Source organism: Fundulus heteroclitus, chromosome 14 (genome assembly GCF_011125445.2).
Source record: "Fundulus heteroclitus isolate FHET01 chromosome 14, MU-UCD_Fhet_4.1, whole genome shotgun sequence".
NCBI classification, from domain to species: Eukaryota; Metazoa; Chordata; class Actinopteri; order Cyprinodontiformes; family Fundulidae; genus Fundulus; species Fundulus heteroclitus.
In genome coordinates, this window is record NC_046374.1 from 24,576,855 (window position 1) to 24,596,430 (window position 19,576).

The 19,576-nt window shown below is 41.1% G+C and overlaps 1 protein-coding gene across 1 annotated transcript; it reads left to right on the top strand.

Annotated features, from left to right (window-relative positions):
* Positions 1-1,527: 1,527 nt before the first annotated feature.
* On the top strand, positions 1,528-8,888 carry b3gat3 (beta-1,3-glucuronyltransferase 3 (glucuronosyltransferase I)). The gene is made up of 8 exons (XM_012862649.3): positions 1,528-1,671; positions 1,869-1,969; positions 4,259-4,439; positions 4,524-4,707; positions 4,800-4,961; positions 5,049-5,135; positions 8,003-8,206; positions 8,330-8,888. Exons 2-8 carry the CDS (start codon positions 1,876-1,878, stop codon positions 8,426-8,428), a joined length of 1,011 nt encoding a protein of 336 aa, XP_012718103.2. The 5' UTR covers positions 1,528-1,671; positions 1,869-1,875; the 3' UTR covers positions 8,429-8,888.
* Positions 8,889-19,576: the final 10,688 nt, after the last annotated feature.

The following is a 19,576-nucleotide window of genomic DNA, read 5'->3' on the forward strand; positions in this document are numbered from 1 at the left end:
TTAAAAATAAAAAGCCTCATTGGTGGTTTGAGGAGGATGTCTGTACAAAAAAAAAAAAAAACAATCTTATCCGGTTAATTTTGAAGCCGATGAGTCATTCTTGTTTCTTCTTCAACGTGTCAGATCCTTCTCTTCACTTTTGTTTCTTCTCTGTATATAAGTATAAATATATATAAGCTGTTGTGGATCCATCCTCTCGACTCTTCTTGGCCTTTTAGGGGCAAAAAAACGCTTTTTTTAAAAATAAAAAATAAAAACGTGGTGTTGAATTAAAAACAAACGCCACGTTTGAGATTGCGTGTTTCAGTGACAATGAAAGGGAAAGTCATTCTGCCTTGTCAGTGTTTTTATTTGTATGTTACAAATAAAGGAAAGTTGTCTGACTTCAATAGAAATGTCTCATTTTCATTTATTTTGTTGGATTGATGTGTGCATACATATATGTGTATACATATTTCCTTTTCTAGTCCCACAGAGAGGAAATTTGTCTCCGTTTAACCCATCCCTTTGGGAAAAGTGTGCTGCCAGCACAGGGTGGTCAAGGGTCTTGCTTAGAGACCCAGAGTGACCGAGTTTCAAACTGTCAACCTTTGGGACCTCTCCAAGGCGTAAACACCTGGCTCTCCAACCACAAGGCCACCATTCCCACATTAGAGATTAACAAGATGGAAAGGCTTTACCTGAGCAGTTCTTTTCCAGTTGCATGTCTTTACCACACCAGTGAAAAATCAGAACAAGGAGATCTTTGAATTTCATGATTCCTTTCAACCTGAGAATCATCTAAGCTCAAACACTAGAATTACTGTGCAATTAAATGTTTGGGGGCATTTTGATGATTAAGCACATTTTATATTTGTAGTGTTAATATATAATTACAAGTTGTGGCGTAATTGTCAAAAACATTAATATTTAAGGGAGGTCAGTGGTGTTGTGGGGACTGGTGGGCTGCTTAAAGTGGACCCGGTTTTGTCAGAAAATGTAATTTTTTTTTATGATTAATTATGAACATATTCTAATTTCAAAATGATGATTCTAAGAATAATTATAATTTAGATCGTTTTTATTTTAGATAAAAAATATATTTTGAAATCTGTATTTTTAATTCCAATACAAATATTTCATAATTGTTGATGGCGATTAAAGACTTCATTTTAATATCTACATTGAGAAAAAAAATTCAGTAATATTGAAACTACGTGGTGGGTAATTTTCTAATTATTTGTGGCAACCTGTGAAAGAGTGGGGGGGAAAATTGTAAAATCAATTATAACTCGTAATAAGATAAATTAGTTAAATGTTATTTTTATGGTTAACTGGAAATATGATAAATAAAGGATATGGGTTCAAGTTACATAGTTTTAATGATTTACATTTTATATCATATGCTGGTTAACTGAAATTTTGTTTATATTATTTGTTTATATATATATATATATATATATATATATATATATATATATATATATATATATATATTGTTCTTCGCTCAGTGCGGAACTCATTGTGGATGTTTCCAGGGGGACTCTTGATGGGGTTGCACTCGCACCGGACGTTGTTGGTGTAGTTCACTGCAGACATAAAATGAATGGAGGTTTTGATGCTGTGAGCTCCCTTTGTTTACATCTGGTCAAGATGACATGAAGCTTTAAGTTTGACACTTTCCCGCCACCGGTGAGTGATGCTAACTGTTAGCCTAGCCTTTTTCTCACCCCCCTCTAGCTTTAATTAGCTTAACCACTGATTTGTCGCCGTGTTATTCGAAGCTCAGATGCCTTTCGGGCACAAACTGCGAAGCTGCTGTGTGAAGAAACGGCTTAATTAAAAAAGAAAGACAAAGAAATCAACACCAGCTTAATGTGTTTTCCTAGAGTTGCCATGGCAGCGAGGATGAAGCTGAAGCTGAAGACTGTGTTTGTGCTCTACTTCATGGTGTCCCTGATGGGTCTCATCTATGCTCTGATGCAGCTGGGTGAGTGGTCAGCACACGGGCTTCACAAAACCCGGCAGCAGGACAAATATATCCATAACTGATTAAAAAAATACAACATAATTTGTCACCTTTATGGTGATTTATACAAGATAATAACAAAATAGTGTGTTGTTATGAACTGAGTCAATACTTTAGAGTAGCTCCACACCCGTTCTAGGAGACAGCAGAAGACCACCTTAGATTGGGTGCGATGTACTTGTGAGTAGTGGTTTTCTTCCAGCCTTGTGACAGATGTGACAGGTCTGGACTTTGACTAGGCCATTCTGACTGGCAGTTCTTATTGTAGTTTTTAAACCTTTGCCCCACTCTTAAATCACTGGCATCCTCCACAACAGGGGTCTGCAACCTGTGCCTCCAGAGATTAAGTGGCTCTTAACACCTTCGACTAACCATATAACGTTTTACTTTTTCTAATGGAACAATTGCGTTGAATTTCCACACCAGAACAAACTGTTTTTCTATTGTCGTTTGGTTAGAAACAGCGGGTTTTTTTTTTTTTTAATTGTTTGAACATCCTTTTACACAGATAAACATCCATAGCCGCTAGCGCAAAGTGTATACAACCTCTTTTTTTGCAAAGCTTTTATGATTTTCTTTATTTTGCCATCTAAAAATAGAAATAAAACAGTGGTTCTTTAAAAATGGCAACAAATTTCATGTGGAAGATATTTGTAAAAAAGAAAAAAAAGATACGTTTTCCAAATGGAAACATTAGCGGCTCTAAAAGAGTTTTATTTAGCTGGACTCAGGGCATTAATGGCTCTTTGGATTGTGAAGGTTGTCACAGACACTAAATTGGGTTTAGGTCTGGACTTTGACTAGGCCATTCTGACTGATAGTTGTGCTTTTCGGCTGAACCTTTGCCACACTCTTAAATATCTGGCATCCTCTAGAAAAAAAAAACTGCTTTCTTGCAGGACTCTGCTGGGTTAACCATCACCCATCTTCGTTGTATCCTGCACAAAAAACTAACACTCAAATCTCATCCAACAACAGCAGCTCCTTCAGATTTGGTGCTCGGCAATGTTTTATTGGGTTTGTGGCAAAGGACATCTTGGATGCAATATTTGGTGCAAATTCTGCATGCCAGTTATGTGTTTGGCCACTTGAGTAGACTTTCAATGCCCTTCATTCCCACAATTCGTGCACATTTTCTTTGTGAGGGGCATACTAAAGCTCTCAAAGAGACACTGTGACGAAATGTTGGTTGATAATAACTCGGGTCATCGTCACCAATACCATGTCAATCCCAGGTTTTCTTGATATAATGCACCCTTTACGGTTAGAGTTTAGCCGTTCTCTTAAATTTTCACATGACGCATTGAACAGGGTTCTATTAGATGCTTAAATCTCGGGTCGTTGTTTTATAAGCTGAACCTGCTCTAAACTAATTAACCGCAGTAGAGTGAAGGGGTTAGGTTTGTTTTCCTACACTTCATGATTATGCTGTAATCTGTGTTTTAATCTCAGAAAAATGCACTGTGCTTGTAACGTGGCCGTACAGGACTGTCTCAGAAAATTAGAATATTGTGATAAAGTTCTTTATTTTCTGTAATGCAATTAAAAAACATGAAATGTCATACATTCTGGATTCATTACAAATCAACTGAAATATCGCAAGCCTTTTATTGTTTTAATATCGCTGATTATGGCGTACAGCTGAAGAAATCTCAAAAATCATATCTCAAAATATTAGAATATTTCCTCAGACCAAGTAAAAAAAAATTATAACAGCAAAACAAAATCAAACATTTGAAAATGTCCATTAATGCACTCAGTACTTGGCTGGGAATCCTTTTGCACAGATTACTGCATCAATGCGGCGTGGCGTGGAGGCAATCAGCCTGTGGCATTGCTGAGGTGTTATGGATGCCCAGGATGCTTCAATAGCGGCCTTTAGCTCATTTGCATTGTTGGGTCTGGTGTCTTTCAGCTTCTTCTTCACAATACCCCACAAATTCTCTATGGGGTTCAGGTCAGGGGAATTGGCAGGCCAATGAAGGACAGTAATGCCATGGTCAGTACACCAGTTACTGTGAGAATCTTATGTCGTCTCTTAACCACTACCATACTTGTGATTTAGTTTACTGAACCAAGCTGAGTGTTTTTCAAGGCTCAGGAAACCCTTGCAGGTGTTTCGAGTTAATTAGACGATTCAAGTGATTAGTTGAATAGCCTACTAGTATACTTTTTCACGATATTCTAATTTTCTGAGACAGTCCTGTACGTGGGGGGGAAATGTCTCCCATGTCTGAAATTGTCCCTCAGGCCAGCACTGCGACTGCACGGAGCGCGACCTGCCAAAGGATCGGGCCATATCCCGCCTGCAGGAGGAGCTCTACCGCCTTCAGGGCCAGATAAGGCAGCTGGAGAAGCTGAAGCAGCCCGAGAAGCAACCTCCCAAGGCCTCCCTGCCCACCATCTTCGTCATCACGCCCACCTACGCCAGGTATTCCTCCGGCCGGGCCGACCCGCCCCATCTCTCCTTTCCGCTTCAGTCGTCCTCAAGCCCCTCTCTCTCTCCTTTTTGCAGGCTGGTGCAGAAGGCCGAGCTGACGCGCCTCTCCCTGACTTTCCTCCACGTCCCGCAGCTGCACTGGATCGTGGTGGAGGACTCGCCGCGCAGGACGCCGCTGGTTACCAACTTCCTGATGAAGAGCGGCCTGACCTACACCCACCTGTACGTGCCCACCGCCAAGGAGCGCAAACTGCAGGAGGTGGGTGCAGGCGAGGGCTAAAAGCCGGCTTTTTTTTGTTTGATTGTTTTTAAACACTTTTTTTTTTACTAACCGCCTCCTGTCGGTGTCAGGGTGACCCCAGCTGGCTGAAGCCCCGCGGCGTGGAGCAGAGAAACGAAGGACTGCGGTGGCTCAGGGAGGACAGACGGGCTCAGCCGGGGGAGGACGGGCAGCAGGGGGTGGTCTACTTCGCCGATGACGACAACACGTACAGCCCGCAGCTGTTTGAGGAGGTGGGGGGGATATTTTTGTCCTTTTTTAAGGCACAGTTTCGTCTTTAAACTGCAGACCCTTTAAACGTCACGTCTGCTTTTCCCCAGATGAGGAGCACTCAGCGGGTTTCCGTGTGGCCGGTGGGGCTGGTCGGCGGCATGAAATTTGAGAGCCCCGTGGTTGAAGGAGGAAAGGTGGGTTGTTGTTTCTCTGCTCGTTGCGCTGCGTTCCTGTGCTTCTGGTTAGAAATTCAACTCAAGATACGCGCTTTTTATAAGTTTAACTGATTACAAGTTTTACAGATTACTATGAGGCAGATTTAACAGACTAATAAAAAAAATTTTAAGCTTCAAGACAACAGATTTGTTTATTTGTGCACAATGTCCACCAGTTCACAGGACTACGCTCTTGTTTTTTGGCAATAAAGTAGGAGATTAAATTGTTACAAAACAGTAAGATTTTACTTTTGTAATTTCATCTTTTATCAATCTAGCCAAACAAGAGTGAGTTAAATACAGTACGAACACTTGGCTAAAATCTTAAAGCCCCAGTGTGTAAGATTTTCACACTGGCGCGCCATCTAGTGGTGCGCTAAATGAATTACAAACAACTTTGCTACTACCGTATTTTCAGGACTATAAGTCGCTGCGGAGTACAAGTCGCCCCAGCCATAAAATGCATAATAAAGAAGGAAAAAACATATATAAGTTGCACTGGAGTATAAGTCGCATTTTTGGGGGAAATTTATTTGATAATATCCAACATCAAGAACAGACATGTCATCTTAAAAGGCAATTTTAAATAAAAATAAAACGGAGGCAACATCAGGCTGAATATTTGTACGGTTAGCTTACGCTACATGAAACAACTGAGAACGTGCCTGGTATGTTAACATGATATATTAAAAGCTATTCAGATAACTATAGCATAAACAACATCCGAAGAAGTTAACCAAAGCACCCGTGTCACTCCAAATAACTAAAATCCAGTGAAATCTCCATCTTCGGTGTCACTTTCAAATAACTCTGTTAACTCCGGAGGTAGAAGCAGCGGCACTTCCGCTTCTACGTCGCTTACGTCTGATTCATCGTCAGTCGCAGTTCCAATTATTCCAGCCTTTCGGTTGTCACCGAAGCCCATGCTTTGTCGATCCATTTAATGACTTCCAGGAAAGTTGCACGCCGCATTCTCCCGGTTGCCGTGAAGCTGTGCTGTCCATCCGTCATCCACTGCTCCCACAGGTTACGCAAGACTGCCTTAAAGCTCTTATTCACGGAGATATCAAGTGGCTGGAGTATTTTGGTTAAGCCCTTCTCAGTTGTTACCGACAATGTTGAAATTATCAACACAGGCCTAGAGCGCCCTCTTGTGGTTTGGTGTGAAAATAACAGGTGTAATGATATATCAGTAATAAATAATTTCACACATAAGTCGCTCCAGAGTATAAGTCGCACCCCCGGCCAAACTATGAAAAAAAACTGCGACTTATAGTCCGGAAAATAGGGTACTACTAATAGCTACTATGGAAGCCTCGGAGTATAATAAGTGTGACAATGCCAACATGTCCTCCATGTATTAGCTACTGCTAATAGCTATTAGCTACGATCATCATGTGAAACGGCTTTTGGCACTGTTGTCAAGTCCGCTTGCTTTTTTTCTAAAGTCGCTGGTAAATTCCGATAGTCACATTTTTTGGGCTCATTTATAAACGTGCATTCGCTTATTTTGGGTCTAAAATAAGCGACTATAAGCACAAGTAAAGAGACCCGGCGGTTCTTGCTGCAGTGCTACAGACGGGGAACGGCTGGCCGATTTCCCTCTGCGTACTGTACACACAGACCCTGAACGACCCGTTTCTGCCGGCAGGACAGAGACGTTGCTGGTCCACACTGCCCTGTTTCTAACGCCAAAATTCAACTTCACCGTTATGTCCAATCAACTTACCTGTCCAGCAGAAAGCCTGCAACCTCTGCATCTGAGTCCGCGCGCCCTTATAGTTATCTCCACTCCACCTGGTAATAATAGCTACGCCAATATAGACTCTCCTTTTTTTTCCCCCCCCTGGTTATTACTTTTTCTTTTCTTGGTTACTTCCCTCTCGCTGGGCAAAGAGTATGGATCCATTTCAAGAGAAAACGGCAAATAGAATGATCTACTGTCGTCTTTGCTTCTCAGACAGATGGGGAAAATATGTCTGGGTGACAGTGGGTGCATCACACCTATGTATTTATAAACTACTAATTCTAACCTATTAAAAGGCTTTCATTTTTGATGTGATGTTAATTAGACTTTGCCAGAATACGTATTTATAAAAGCAATACTTGATTTTTGCTAATTAAAAGCCAAATTAGTTACACTCTGTCCCTTTAAATAAAAGTATGAAGGTTCAAACCACATACTGGGCCCTGCTGATTCGTGTCTCTCTCAGCCATTTGTTGTAGATTTGCCGTCTTTGTTCTGTTGTTCAGTCGGTTTGGGACAAACTTCAGCCGTCGGACACGTCGCCTCACATCAGGCTTTAATAATTCTTGGGTCATCGTCTATTTTTATGACTGCAAAGTGCTGAGATCCAGTGGCTGCAAGGCAAGCCCAAATCTTCACCTCTCCACCACCGAGTTGCTAGGAAGTGTTTGTTATTTTTCCTCTCGCTCTGTAATTTAGAAGCAGGAATCTCTACTTTAATCTCATCTGTTCCAGACGTCTTGTGGTTCACTTAGATGCGGCGTTGCAAACAAAGTCGTTTTGTTGCATTGTTTTGTTTTTTTAGCCAGAAGATCCCTTCCAGTGGACCCATACTTGTTCTTTATCTACTCACTCTATTGTGTACTTTATTATTTAACATGCTGAGGGCTGGGTTTCTTTAATTGCTCTGTGCTTTGCAGAGTTTGACCTCTGGTCCTGGGATGACTGGCAACTTTCCTAAATGATTTATGCGCCTGTAGCAGAATCTAGATTTGACTAAACGAAGGCGCTGGTTTTGTAACAACAGGTTCATGACTAGTAGCTTAATGTGTTGAAACTGAAACTGTCCACCGGAGTCACGCCGGACGCTTCCTTTCAGGTGGTTCGCTTCCACACCGGCTGGCGGCCCAGTCGGCCCTTCCCGATGGACATGGCCGGCTTCGCCGTGTCCCTAAAGCTGGTCCTGGCCAATCCGGACGCCTGCTTTGACGGAGAGGCCCCCATGGGCTTCCTGGAAAGCAGCCTCCTCAAGGGTCTGGTCACAGTGGACGAGCTGGAGCCCAAAGCAGACAACTGCACTAAAGTATGAGACCCTGCACACGTTCTCCATGTCTGTTTTCAAGCGCTTCCATAATATCAGAAGTAGTTTTACTTCTCGTTGAGCATGGTTTGTGTTTGTTAACATCTCTGCTTGTCTGATGTTTAGGTGCTGGTGTGGCACACCAGGACAGAGAAACCGAAGATGAAGAGAGAGGAGGCGCTGCAGGTGCAGGGACTGGGCTCAGATCCCGCCGTGGAGGTGTGAGCGCCTCCACAGACGCATGAAAAAGCATCCCCTTAAAAACAGGCTTCTAAGTTTACTTTACCGCGGCTCTCGGGTTTTTGGTTCAGCTACTAAGCGAGTGCGACACATAAATGTTTCGGTGTACATGGGGTTGCAGTTTTATTTGACGATTCATGGTGCAGTTTAACCAGTTGCCTGAAGGGGGCTCCACATTACAACATTTGACATCCCCGTCTATGGAGAAACAAAAGTGCCACAATTTCATGCACAGATAAGTTGTTAAATAAATATTAATTCATGGGATATTTGACTTAAAATTAGAAATACATTGACCAAATAAATGGCTTGTTCTTTCATTATTTAAATCTTTCAATAATTTGTAAATTCTTTATGTAATCAAGTGAAAATGGATAAATAAGCATCTAGAATTTGTATTTTCATTATATATCTATATCTATCTATCTATCTATCTATCTATCTATCTATCGATCAGGAGCGAGCTACAGGAGCGGAGCTACGAGCGATCGCTCTCGGCTCCTCTCTCTCTCTCTCTCTCTTCTCTCTCTCTCTCTCTCTCTCTCTCGCCTCGCTCCGCTCGTCTCTCGCTCTCTCTCTCTCTATTTATAGATATATAGATATATATATATATATATATATATATATATATATATATATATATATATATATAAATTATTTTACCATCCTGTATTACAGCATATCATAATTTTATTCATTTTCTGTTTTCTACACATAAATATAAATATAAAATAAATGATTATTGTACTTTCATGAAATGCTGCAACACAGGTTATACACTTTTTTTTTTTTTTTTTGGATAGTGGCACTTTTGGTCCTCCATGCTTGCAGACAGATTTTGCATACACAAATGTTAGAATAAACTCCTAGTTGTTCCTGGCAGCAGCAGCAGCTGGATATATTTAGACTGTATGTGTTTTGCCCTCGGCCTCTCCATCCCTCTGTCTGATTTTATTTCCCCCCCGAGAGTCAAAGACAAATATTCATGCATGGCTTTTGGTTTTGCATGATTAACTTGTGAAACTCTGCATTACGTCGTTAGATGCTTTGTACCGAACGGTGGACAAGTTCTGTTAAGTATTTTTGAGCCAAGGTAAAGCGTTAATAGCAGTTCTACAGCAATAAGAAATATTCACAACAAAAAACACTAGCTAAATGTTTAGCATTACAGCGAACAAATCCAGTCTTGTCTCCATGCTGGTGCAACACTGCAACGTGACACAATTCTAGGCTCTAATGGTTTGCCGCCCAAAGCAGTTTCAGAGCTTATGTCTTGCACCACTTAGACCATAAAAACCCCCGAGTGAGGTGAGGGGAAACTGCTGAAGCTCATAAACAAGTGTATTCAAAGCGCAATAAGCAAACAAACAAAAAATGCACAGTGTTGCATTTCCTCTCTGGGGAACACTTGAATTTGACCGTAATGGGCAGGAATCTGTTGCTACTTTTATTTTTTGCGGCATATCAAGGTCGAACAGCAATCTCCCCACAACCTCCTTAGCAGTCAGAGGACTGAAGATCATTAACCTTCATCAGTGTAAAAACAGCCTGTGCCTGCTTAAAGAAAAATAGTGCCTGTGAGAAAGCTTATCTGCTGGTGTTTGTGTATTTATTATTGTGATTATTGTTCTCTACGTTGTACAGTGTGATAATGTCTGCCCCAGGCCTTGTAAATAAACATCATGTAAACACATTTGATCTGTCTGTGATGCGTTCAAACGTCCTCTGTTTTTAACAGGCTTGCAAGTGGAGAAAATGAGCTACAGACGTTAGAGCGAATGCTCGTACAGATAAGCTTTAGGTTTCTGCTGTTTAAACGCAAAACAAAGGATGTGAATCACATTTGGCGAAAAAATTAATTAATTAATTCATTAAAAGCACGGTTGCCACATTTTTTAATCGGGTTGAGTCATTCCAGAAGCTAAATGTTAGCCAGTCTGATCCCTTCCAGAAACTGTTTTTATGGGTTTTTCATCGTGGTCCTGTTGGAATATCTAACCCAGGTAGCGCCGAGGCTCAAGGCTTTTACGTTATCTGGAAACTGTGATGTAAGTTTTAAAGGGACATGGGCGGAGAAGGTATCGACCTGCTCCATCAAGCTCCACTGAAAGCTGCGGCTGCCCACATGGAGAGGCCTAACACCTCAGGAGAAGAGCTTTGTGATCAGATGAGTCAAAGATTGAGCTGTCGGGAAACAATGAGGAGAATTTGTGAAAACACATTGTTGCCTACTGTCAAACCAGGTGGTGGCAGCATAATGCTGAGGGACTGCTTTGGTTGTAAATAGTGTGTTGTACAAAAGGGATGGAGCACTGAAGGAGGATGACCATCTTATCTCTTATGCAGAAGGACACGTCAAGGCTGGTTTTAGGACGGATAAAGCAGAACTCCTGGAAGGGTCCTGAACTCAACCCTATAAAAAAGCTATAAATGACGCTTAAAAGTGGGATCTGTGCCAAAAAAAACCCAACTGGTTTAGATGAACTCTCCCGTTTCTGATTGGAATAATTTTTAAACATCCTGCCAGAACCATTCAGGACCTTCTTAATTAATGTCTACTTAAAGACTGTAGTTCCTCTGCAACTACCGTTAAATATTAGTTAGTTGGGGGGGGGGGGGGTATGTATAATTTTGGCCCTGTGGATTACAGAAAATCCACAATAAATTCAAAAGCTTGCCCACTCAACCCTTGTTTTTAAAACCGCTGAGGTTGTGTGATATCTAACCATTTCAGCCATTTAAATAAATCATTAAAAGCCCCCAGACTAATGGGAAAGCAGGACGAGAGCATGTAAACTGAATAGAGCTGTGTAAATAAAGTTTTTAAGTTTTCTATTCATAGTACTGTTCAAAAACAGCCGGGTTCCAATTTTCAGTTACTGAAAATTAAAAAAGAGAGATCATATTTGTCCCACTTTATCTTTCCTTCATTGGCTCTTTATATAATTTAAAATTCTCCTTCTAACGTATAAAGCCCTTAATAATCAAGCTCCATCATATATCAGAGCTCTGATTACCCCGTATGTTCCTAACAGAGCACTTCGCTCTCAGACTGCAGGTCTGCTGGTGGTTCCTAGAGTCTCTAAAAGTAGAATGGGAGGCAGATCCTTTAGCTATCAGGCTCCTCTCCTGTGGAACCAACTCCCAGTTTTGGTCTGTGAGGCAGACACCCTGTCTACTTTTAAGACTAATCTTAAAACTTTCCTTTTTGACAAAGCTTATAGTTAGAGTGGCTCATACCCTGAGCTACCTCTATAGTTATGCTGCTATAGGCTTAGGCTGCTGGAGGACATCAGGGCCTATTTTTCTCACTCTGCTGAGTTCTCCTACTGTTCTCCAATTTTGCACTATTTGCTGGCATTTCAACTTTCAACAACTGAGCCTTTACTGCAACTAACTGCAAGCTCTCTTTCATCCTCTAGACCTGAAAATTGACTCAGAGCTCATCTGCTTAGCTGTGTCTCTCTCGTAGATTAAGCCACAAAATAAGCTGCCACTACATTTTTACTTTTCTCCCACATAGAAAGTACTCCTGGATCAGTGCTTCTGAGCTCTTTTTGCGTCTCTGCTCTGCCTTCTCAATCCCACAGGCGTTCCTGGTAGATGACTGTTCACACTGAGCCTGATTCAGCTGGAGGGTTCTTCTTGTAAAAGGGGAGATTTCCTCTCACCTGTTGCTACATGCATTCTCAGTATGAAGGATTGAAGTCAACAAAGCAATTCAGACGAATGTCCACTGTGGCCACATGTTCATGCAGGAGGAGTGATTGCTGCACGTCAATGACTCAATGCAATCCGCTTTGTGTCCTTGGATAGAAAACATTTTAATCAATCTGCCCATGAGTTGATTGAATTCACTTCTTAAAGAGCCTTGAAATGACATGTTGTGAATTGGTGCAATAGAAATAAACTGAATTCAGTTCAAAAATTACTCAAAGCTCATTTTAAGCAATTTATTTGTAAAACCCAACAATCTCCTGGCAGAACTTGAAGTCTGGAGATTAATACACACTAAGTAGTAGTAGTACTTCAAGATGACCTTTCTTTCTCGGTTTGTAAAGTAGTTTGACTAATTTGGCGTCTTGTCAAAAATAAAAGCAGAGAAAGCAGATTAATTTTCCTTTCCTCGTCTCCAATGATCGCAAAAGAAGCTTAAAAGCAAATCCTGCGTGTTTTGAGAGCAAGAAGCCGGCCCAGAAAGGGAAGCACAATGAGCAACGGTGACGGTGTTGATGTGTAGGAATTTCCTCCCCATGTTTTTAATGGAGGCAGGCTGGTCAGGGTTAATGGCTGTTGCAGCAATTAGCAGGAGAAACATCTCACAGGAAGATAAGTCACAAGATACAGACTAATGGAAACATAAATAACTTAAAGTGGTAAAACTCTCCACAAAGACGCAATTCTGTCCAAAACCAACTTTGGTCGACTTTAAAAGGTGGCAACAAACCTAAAATCATGCCTGTTAGATCTCCTTATATAGGGGTAAATAATCAGTTTACCCTATCCTGATTTATGACGATTGTTAATCTAAAAAATAAATAACCAGATTCTGACTTTGATGGTAACTTCATTTTACCACGGAGAACAAAACATGTCATTGTTGTCTTGCAGCTCCTCCGGGATGTAGGACAACAAGACAAAACAATCAGAATCTTATGAAAGTTAAACCTTTTGGAAAAATGGGCAAACACTATAGGTTCTAGATTTACTGGGCAAGAACAGAACTGACACCTGGGAGAAATCGGTTTTCCTGTATTCACACTCATTGTCCGAGCCCCTTCAGCTGACTCCTCTCGATGTGGAGGAGTAGTGGCTCTGCTCTGAGCCACTCCCAAACGGCTGAGCTCTTATGTCTAAAAGAAAGTGCCCGGCCACCCTGGAGAGGAAGCTCGTTCTTTCAGTCGCAACCCAAGGTTCATGACCAAAAGTGAGGGTAGGAACATTGACCGATCGGGAAATCGAGAGCTTCGCCTTTTGTCTTCACCACAACGGATTGGTTCAAGTGTACCCATCACTGCGGCGGCCTCCTGATCCATCCTGCTCCTCACTCGTAAACAAGACCCCAAGATAATGAAACTACATCTTAAGTTACATCTTAAGAGAAATTTCCTTCCTCCAATTAAAAAAAAAAAAAAAGTTTTGAAGGGAAACTAAACCATAAACTATTTTCATTTTTAATAAAAGTCTGCAGCCATTTTAATTTTATAACTGCATTCATCACTTTAAAATCAATAACCTTTATTCCTCCTTTTTTTTACTGATATTACTACGTTGTGCTTTCTGATCACATGTTTTTTTATTATTCCAGATGAAATTGTGACAATATTCTTCCAAAACTTTAGCCAACTGTCAAATATTTGTTGATTTTTATTTTTTATTTTTTTGTAAAATGGCTTGAATATTTGTTCTGTCATTTTCAGTGTGGTCCTTGTTAAACATTATACCTAAATATTTTACCTAATATTTACCAATTAAAGTGGGTTGATTATTTTTGAATTGATAAGATTTCACATTTTTCTTTGTTCATCTATAAGCCTGAAGCTTGTGAGAAAAAAGAAACCGCTAAATTAACTAAATAAAATTGATTCGTTACAAATGTCAATGTAGTTTGCACTGCAAAAATGGGACAAAAATAAGTAAAATTTTCTTAAAATTTGTGTATCTGTCCTTGATTTGAGCAGGTAAATAAGATGATCTGCCAACAGAATAAGATTTTGCACTTAAAATAGGAACAATGCATCTCCATCTTCTTATTTCAAGTGTTAAATGTCTAATTATCTTAATTTAGGGGTCAAAATACTCATTCCACTGGCAGATGATATTATTTACCTGCTCAAATGAAGGACAAAAACCACATGTTTAAGAACATTTGTTTATTTTTAGATCTGTTTTTGCAGTGTGATTGAGTGGCGTTGCCATAATGTGACGTCATCGGGAGGCACAGGGACCATGGAGAATTTCTTCGTAAAATTGTCCGTTTACAAACCGCAATCCCGCACTCGAATAAAGCCTACACCCCGCTATAATTACTTTAGTAAGTTGTCCAGACCAATCACAATGTTTTGCGTAATTGTGCAAACGTTAAACCAATCATGTATAGTGACGTCATCAGAAGGCGCAGGACCCCTGAGTCGATCTGGTACCTACACCGGCTAGGAATAGCTGGGCTCTGGAACCCAGATCCTCCTTGAGAGAGAAACGTGTTTACTTCCTGGTTATTAAAAAAATATAAACATAAAAGATACAGGGGTTGGACAATGAAACTGAAACACCTGGTGTTAGACCACAATCATTTATTAGTATTGTGTAGGGCCTCCTTTTGCGGCCAATACAGCGTCGATTCGTCTTGGGAATGACATATACAAGTCCTGCACAGTGGTCAGAGGGATTTTAAGCCGTTCTTCTTGCAGGATAGTGGCCAGGTCACGACGTGATGCTGGTGGAAGAAAATGTTTCCTGACTCGCTCCTCCAAAACACCCCAAAGTGGCTCAATAATATTTAGATCTGGTGACTGCAGGCCATGGGAGATGTTCAACTTCACTTTCATGTTCATCAAACCAATCTTTCACCAGTCTTGCTGTGTGTATTGGTGCATTGTCATCCTGATACACGGCACCTCCTTCAGGATACAATGTTTGAACCATTGGATGCACATGGTCCTCCAGAATGGTCCGGTAGTCCTTGGCAGTGACGCGCCCATCTAGCATAAGTATGGGGCCAAGGGAATGCCATGATATGGCAGCCCAAACCATCACTGATCCACCCCCATGCTTCACTCTGGGCATGCAATAGTCTGGGTGGTACGCTTCTTTGGGGCTTCTCCGCACCGTAACTCTCCCGGATGTGGGCAAAACAGTAAAGGTGGACTCATCAGAGAACAATACATGTTTCACATTGTTCACAGCCCAAGATTTGCGCTCCTTGCACCATTGAAACCGACGTTTGGCATTGGCACGAGTGACCAAAGGTTTGGCTATAGCAGCCCGGCCGTGGATATTGACCCTGTGGAGCTCCCGACGGACAGTTTTGGTGGAAACAGGAGAGTTGAGGTGCACATTTAATTCTGCTGTGACTTGGGGAGCCGTGGTTTTATGTTTTTTGGATACAATCCGGGTTAGCACCCGAACATCTCTTTCAGACAGCTTCCTCTTGCGTCCACAGTTAATCCTGTTGGATGAGGTTCGTCCTTCTTGGTGGTATGCTGACATTACCCTGGATACCGTGGCTCTTGATACATCACAAAGACTTGCTGTCTTGGTCACAGATGTGCCAGCAAGACGTGCACCAACAATTTGTCCTCTTTTGAACTCTGGTATGTGACCCATAGTGTTGTGTGCATTGCAATATTTTGAGCAAAACTGTGCTCTTACCCTGCTAATTGGACCTTCACACTCTGCTCTTTTTGGTTCAATGTGCAATTAATGAAGACTGGCCACCAGGCTGGTCCAATTTAGCCATGAAACCTCCCTCACTAAAATGAGAGATGTTTCAGTTTCATTGTCCAACCCCTGTAGTCTGCTTTAAGTTGTAAGAGTTTTGTGTTCATGTCCAGTGGAAGCCTGGTCACTTTCAATGCTACCATGTTTTGTCTTTCGCTGTTTCTCGAAAACTCGTGCTAACCGGGCATCTGTTTTTAGTCTGAAGATGAGCTTCGTTTTCATGAGGACGTTTCCGTCACCTGTCTGTGATTTTCCCCCCTTGAGTCCGCACCCATAAGATCATTCAGCCTCTCAGCTGTTTGATGACAGGTTTAATCATCCCGACCTGTCTCTACCTGACGGCGGACTCCACCAGCGTCATCCGCCCTCTAACACGGCTGAGGTGTCTAACGAGCGCCGTGACGGACAGCTGCTTGTGGAAGTCGCTGCCCTGTGACCAAACATGGAGAGGGAGGAGACGCACGCACACTCAGTGAGATATGAGTAAGAGGAGCTGAAGCCACAACTCTGTCAGATCCACAATGATTCACTCACATTCACGTGCTTTTTGAGCACCACACTGCAAAAACGGATCTAAAAATAAGTAAAATGTTCTTAAAGTTAGTGTATTTGTCCTTGATTTGAGCAGGTAAATAAGATGATTTGCCAATGGAATAAGATTGTTGCGCTTAAAATAGGAACAATTCATCTCCATCGTCTTATTTCAAGTGCAGTATGTCTAATTATCTTATTTCAGGGGTCAAAATACTCATTCCATTGGCAGATAATCTTATTTACCTGCTCAAATCAAGGACAAATACACTAACTTTAAGAACATTTTACTTAATTTTACATCCATTTTTGCAGTGCACCTCAGTTTCAAGCTGTCAGTGTTCAAAACGCATGACAAGCTGTGCTGAATTGGTGTGTTTGGCCCTGTGCTTCTCTGATGTTGTCATCTCTTCCTGCTCAAACACGCATGTCGGAGAGTACGTCCTGACTTAAATCAGACAGGCTCTGGGACCATTACTTCAGCTCCCACTCTCTGTCCCGCCCAAACACACCGTTCACTGTCCAAACAGAAATATGAAAGGGCATTTCCTTATCTTTTTTTTTTAAAGGTCTTAAACAAACATGTAAAGCCTGCCGTTTAACGTCTGAGGAATGCTCTTGTTTGAAAGGGAGTAGCCCACGCAGCCAATCTGAGCCTGGTAGTAGTTGCTGGTCAACCGTGTGACTGTTCACAAAGAGGAAAATCCTTCAGAAGTCACCCAATTTGGTAAATAGAGTGTGAGTTAACCTCGGTTTGAATCCAGTTGTCCTGTGAAGGCCTCAGAGGTTTGTTAGAGAAGGTCAGAGAACGAACGACGCCATGAAGGCCAAGGAACACAGCGGACCGGTCAGGGTGGAACGTGGAGAGGTTTAAGGAAGAGTGTGGTTTTAAAAGCAATATCAAAAATACTACAATAAACAGCAATAACCTTAGAGAAGAAAATGTTCCTGCTCATCAACCCGGACAGGATTGTTAGGAAATGTGAGAAATAATATCTAGAAGCAGGAGCTCATTTGAGAGATTTGGAAAACTTTGCAGATGTAAAATGTCCTGATTGGCAGAGTTTAAGGAGAAAGCATTTGTTCCTTTATTTTTGTTAAACTGAAAATGGCAGCATGTCTGCAGTTTGTAAAGTTGCACCTGAATTAATAAGAACACTTCGAAAGACAAAAAAAAAATTATTAACAAATGAGACCAGATGCTGGTGAAGGTTCTCAGTCATCCAGGTCATGGTCATTCCAAAAAAAGTAAAAACAAAGCAACTGGACTTGTTTTTCATAGTTGAAGACGTTTTGCTTCCTCTCCAGGAAGCTTTCTCGATTTAAAAAGTGTGGAGTAACAAGCTTTATACCATTGCCAACAAACTCCTGCAAGCCAGGCCAATAACGACCCTAACAACTCCTCGTTACAGAGGAGTGGACCAGTTTCGGTTCAATCTGCTGGCTTAATGTCTTTAACGACCGCCCATTACTAAGGGGTGGACCTGTTTCTGTTGAATTTGCATATTATCTAAGCCATTACCAGGCCTTTGTTTGGCAGTAGTATAAAGCTTGTTACTCCACATTACTCCAGACTTTTTGAATTGAGAAAGCTTCCTGGAGAGGAAGCGAAACGTCTTCAACTACGGAAAACAAGTCCAGTTGCTTTGTTTTTTACTTTTGTTTTTAAATAAGACCAAAGCAGACATATTTGAGGAAAGTACCCTATTTCGAGAAAAGCAAACGGAGCTCCCCAGCACCCACTGCCGAGCACGGTGGTGGAGGGCTGATCATCGGGGCTTGTATTGCAGCCACAGGACGACCATTACCTCTTCTGTATACCAAACCATCTGTTCGACAGCTGAAGCTCAACACAAACTACTTCCTGAACAGGACAATGGTGCCGGATAAAGAAGGGAAAATGGCTGAGAAACCAATTCAATTAATTAAATGAACCAAGTTAAAATGCAGAAGTTTGACTTCAAGGGAGCGGTGCAGAGAGAGAGATGTCTGCACACCTGAATGGAGTGGGCCAGATTTACTGCACAGCAGTAAGTGGGTAGTAACCACTTACATTTATTCAGCTACATTTACTTTTTTGGCCAAAATGTACTTTTAGGAGTACTTTCACTGCGCTACACTTTTTACTTTTACTTGAGTGATATTAATATTCAAGTATCGCTACACTTACTTGAGTAAAATCTCTGGCTGCTCTACCTACTGCGACTAACTTCGTGGATAAAGAACTTGTTTTAACCAAAAAATGCACCAGAGAGACAAAAAACCCAGAGTTCATGTTAAAGTGGGACTTCTTATTTGTCTATTTTCTATCTGCTGAGATCACTGAGCCATTTGGAGGTCACATGAACGTACAGTAAAAAGCAGATATTGTCATTGAAAGTACTTTGCACTGTTCTAACATACTGTGTATTAACTGTAAGTACTGTGTTCTAGTTTAATGTTAGGAAAATGTGTTAGAAAAGTGTTTCTTCTGCCTGAATTTGATGTTTTATTATTTTATTCTTTGCATATTTTTTTCTTTCCTGTCTTTAAAATACCAGAATTTGTACATTACCTTATATTTTTGTCCGTCTGATTACATAATTCTTAAATATTAAATCCTCAGCTGTTGAGGATTGGTTACTTAGTAGTTGAGTAACCTTCCTACTGAATACTTTTATCCTTGAGTCATTTCTTGGCTGACTACTTTTTACTTTTACTTAAGTAAAAATATGTTGAAGCAGTGCTACTCTTACCTGAGTACAGCGTTTTGGCTACTCTACCCACCTCTGCTCCACAGCAACACGAAAGACTAATAAAGTCATAAAGAGAACAAATAGTTCAATTTATTGCTGCCAGAGGGCGGTTCTGCAAACTATTGGGTCACGGGGCGCAATTTTCCTACGACTTCTGCTTTACTTATCTATGCACTCGTCAGTATTTTTGGATAAAGCCCAATAACAGTCACACCTTTTGGGCGCCTGTCAGTCAGTTCAGTCGACTAAGTCTGAGATGAAATGAGTTAACTGGTTCAAATATTGAACAAGATCCAATTATATTCAATAAATTCTAATATGAGCTCTAATAAGGTTCGTTTGCCAGATTAAAAGTACCGTTAGAAGATAACAACCTTTGAGCGGGTATTAAACCTACTTTTTATCATGTTATGAAAAAAGTTTTATT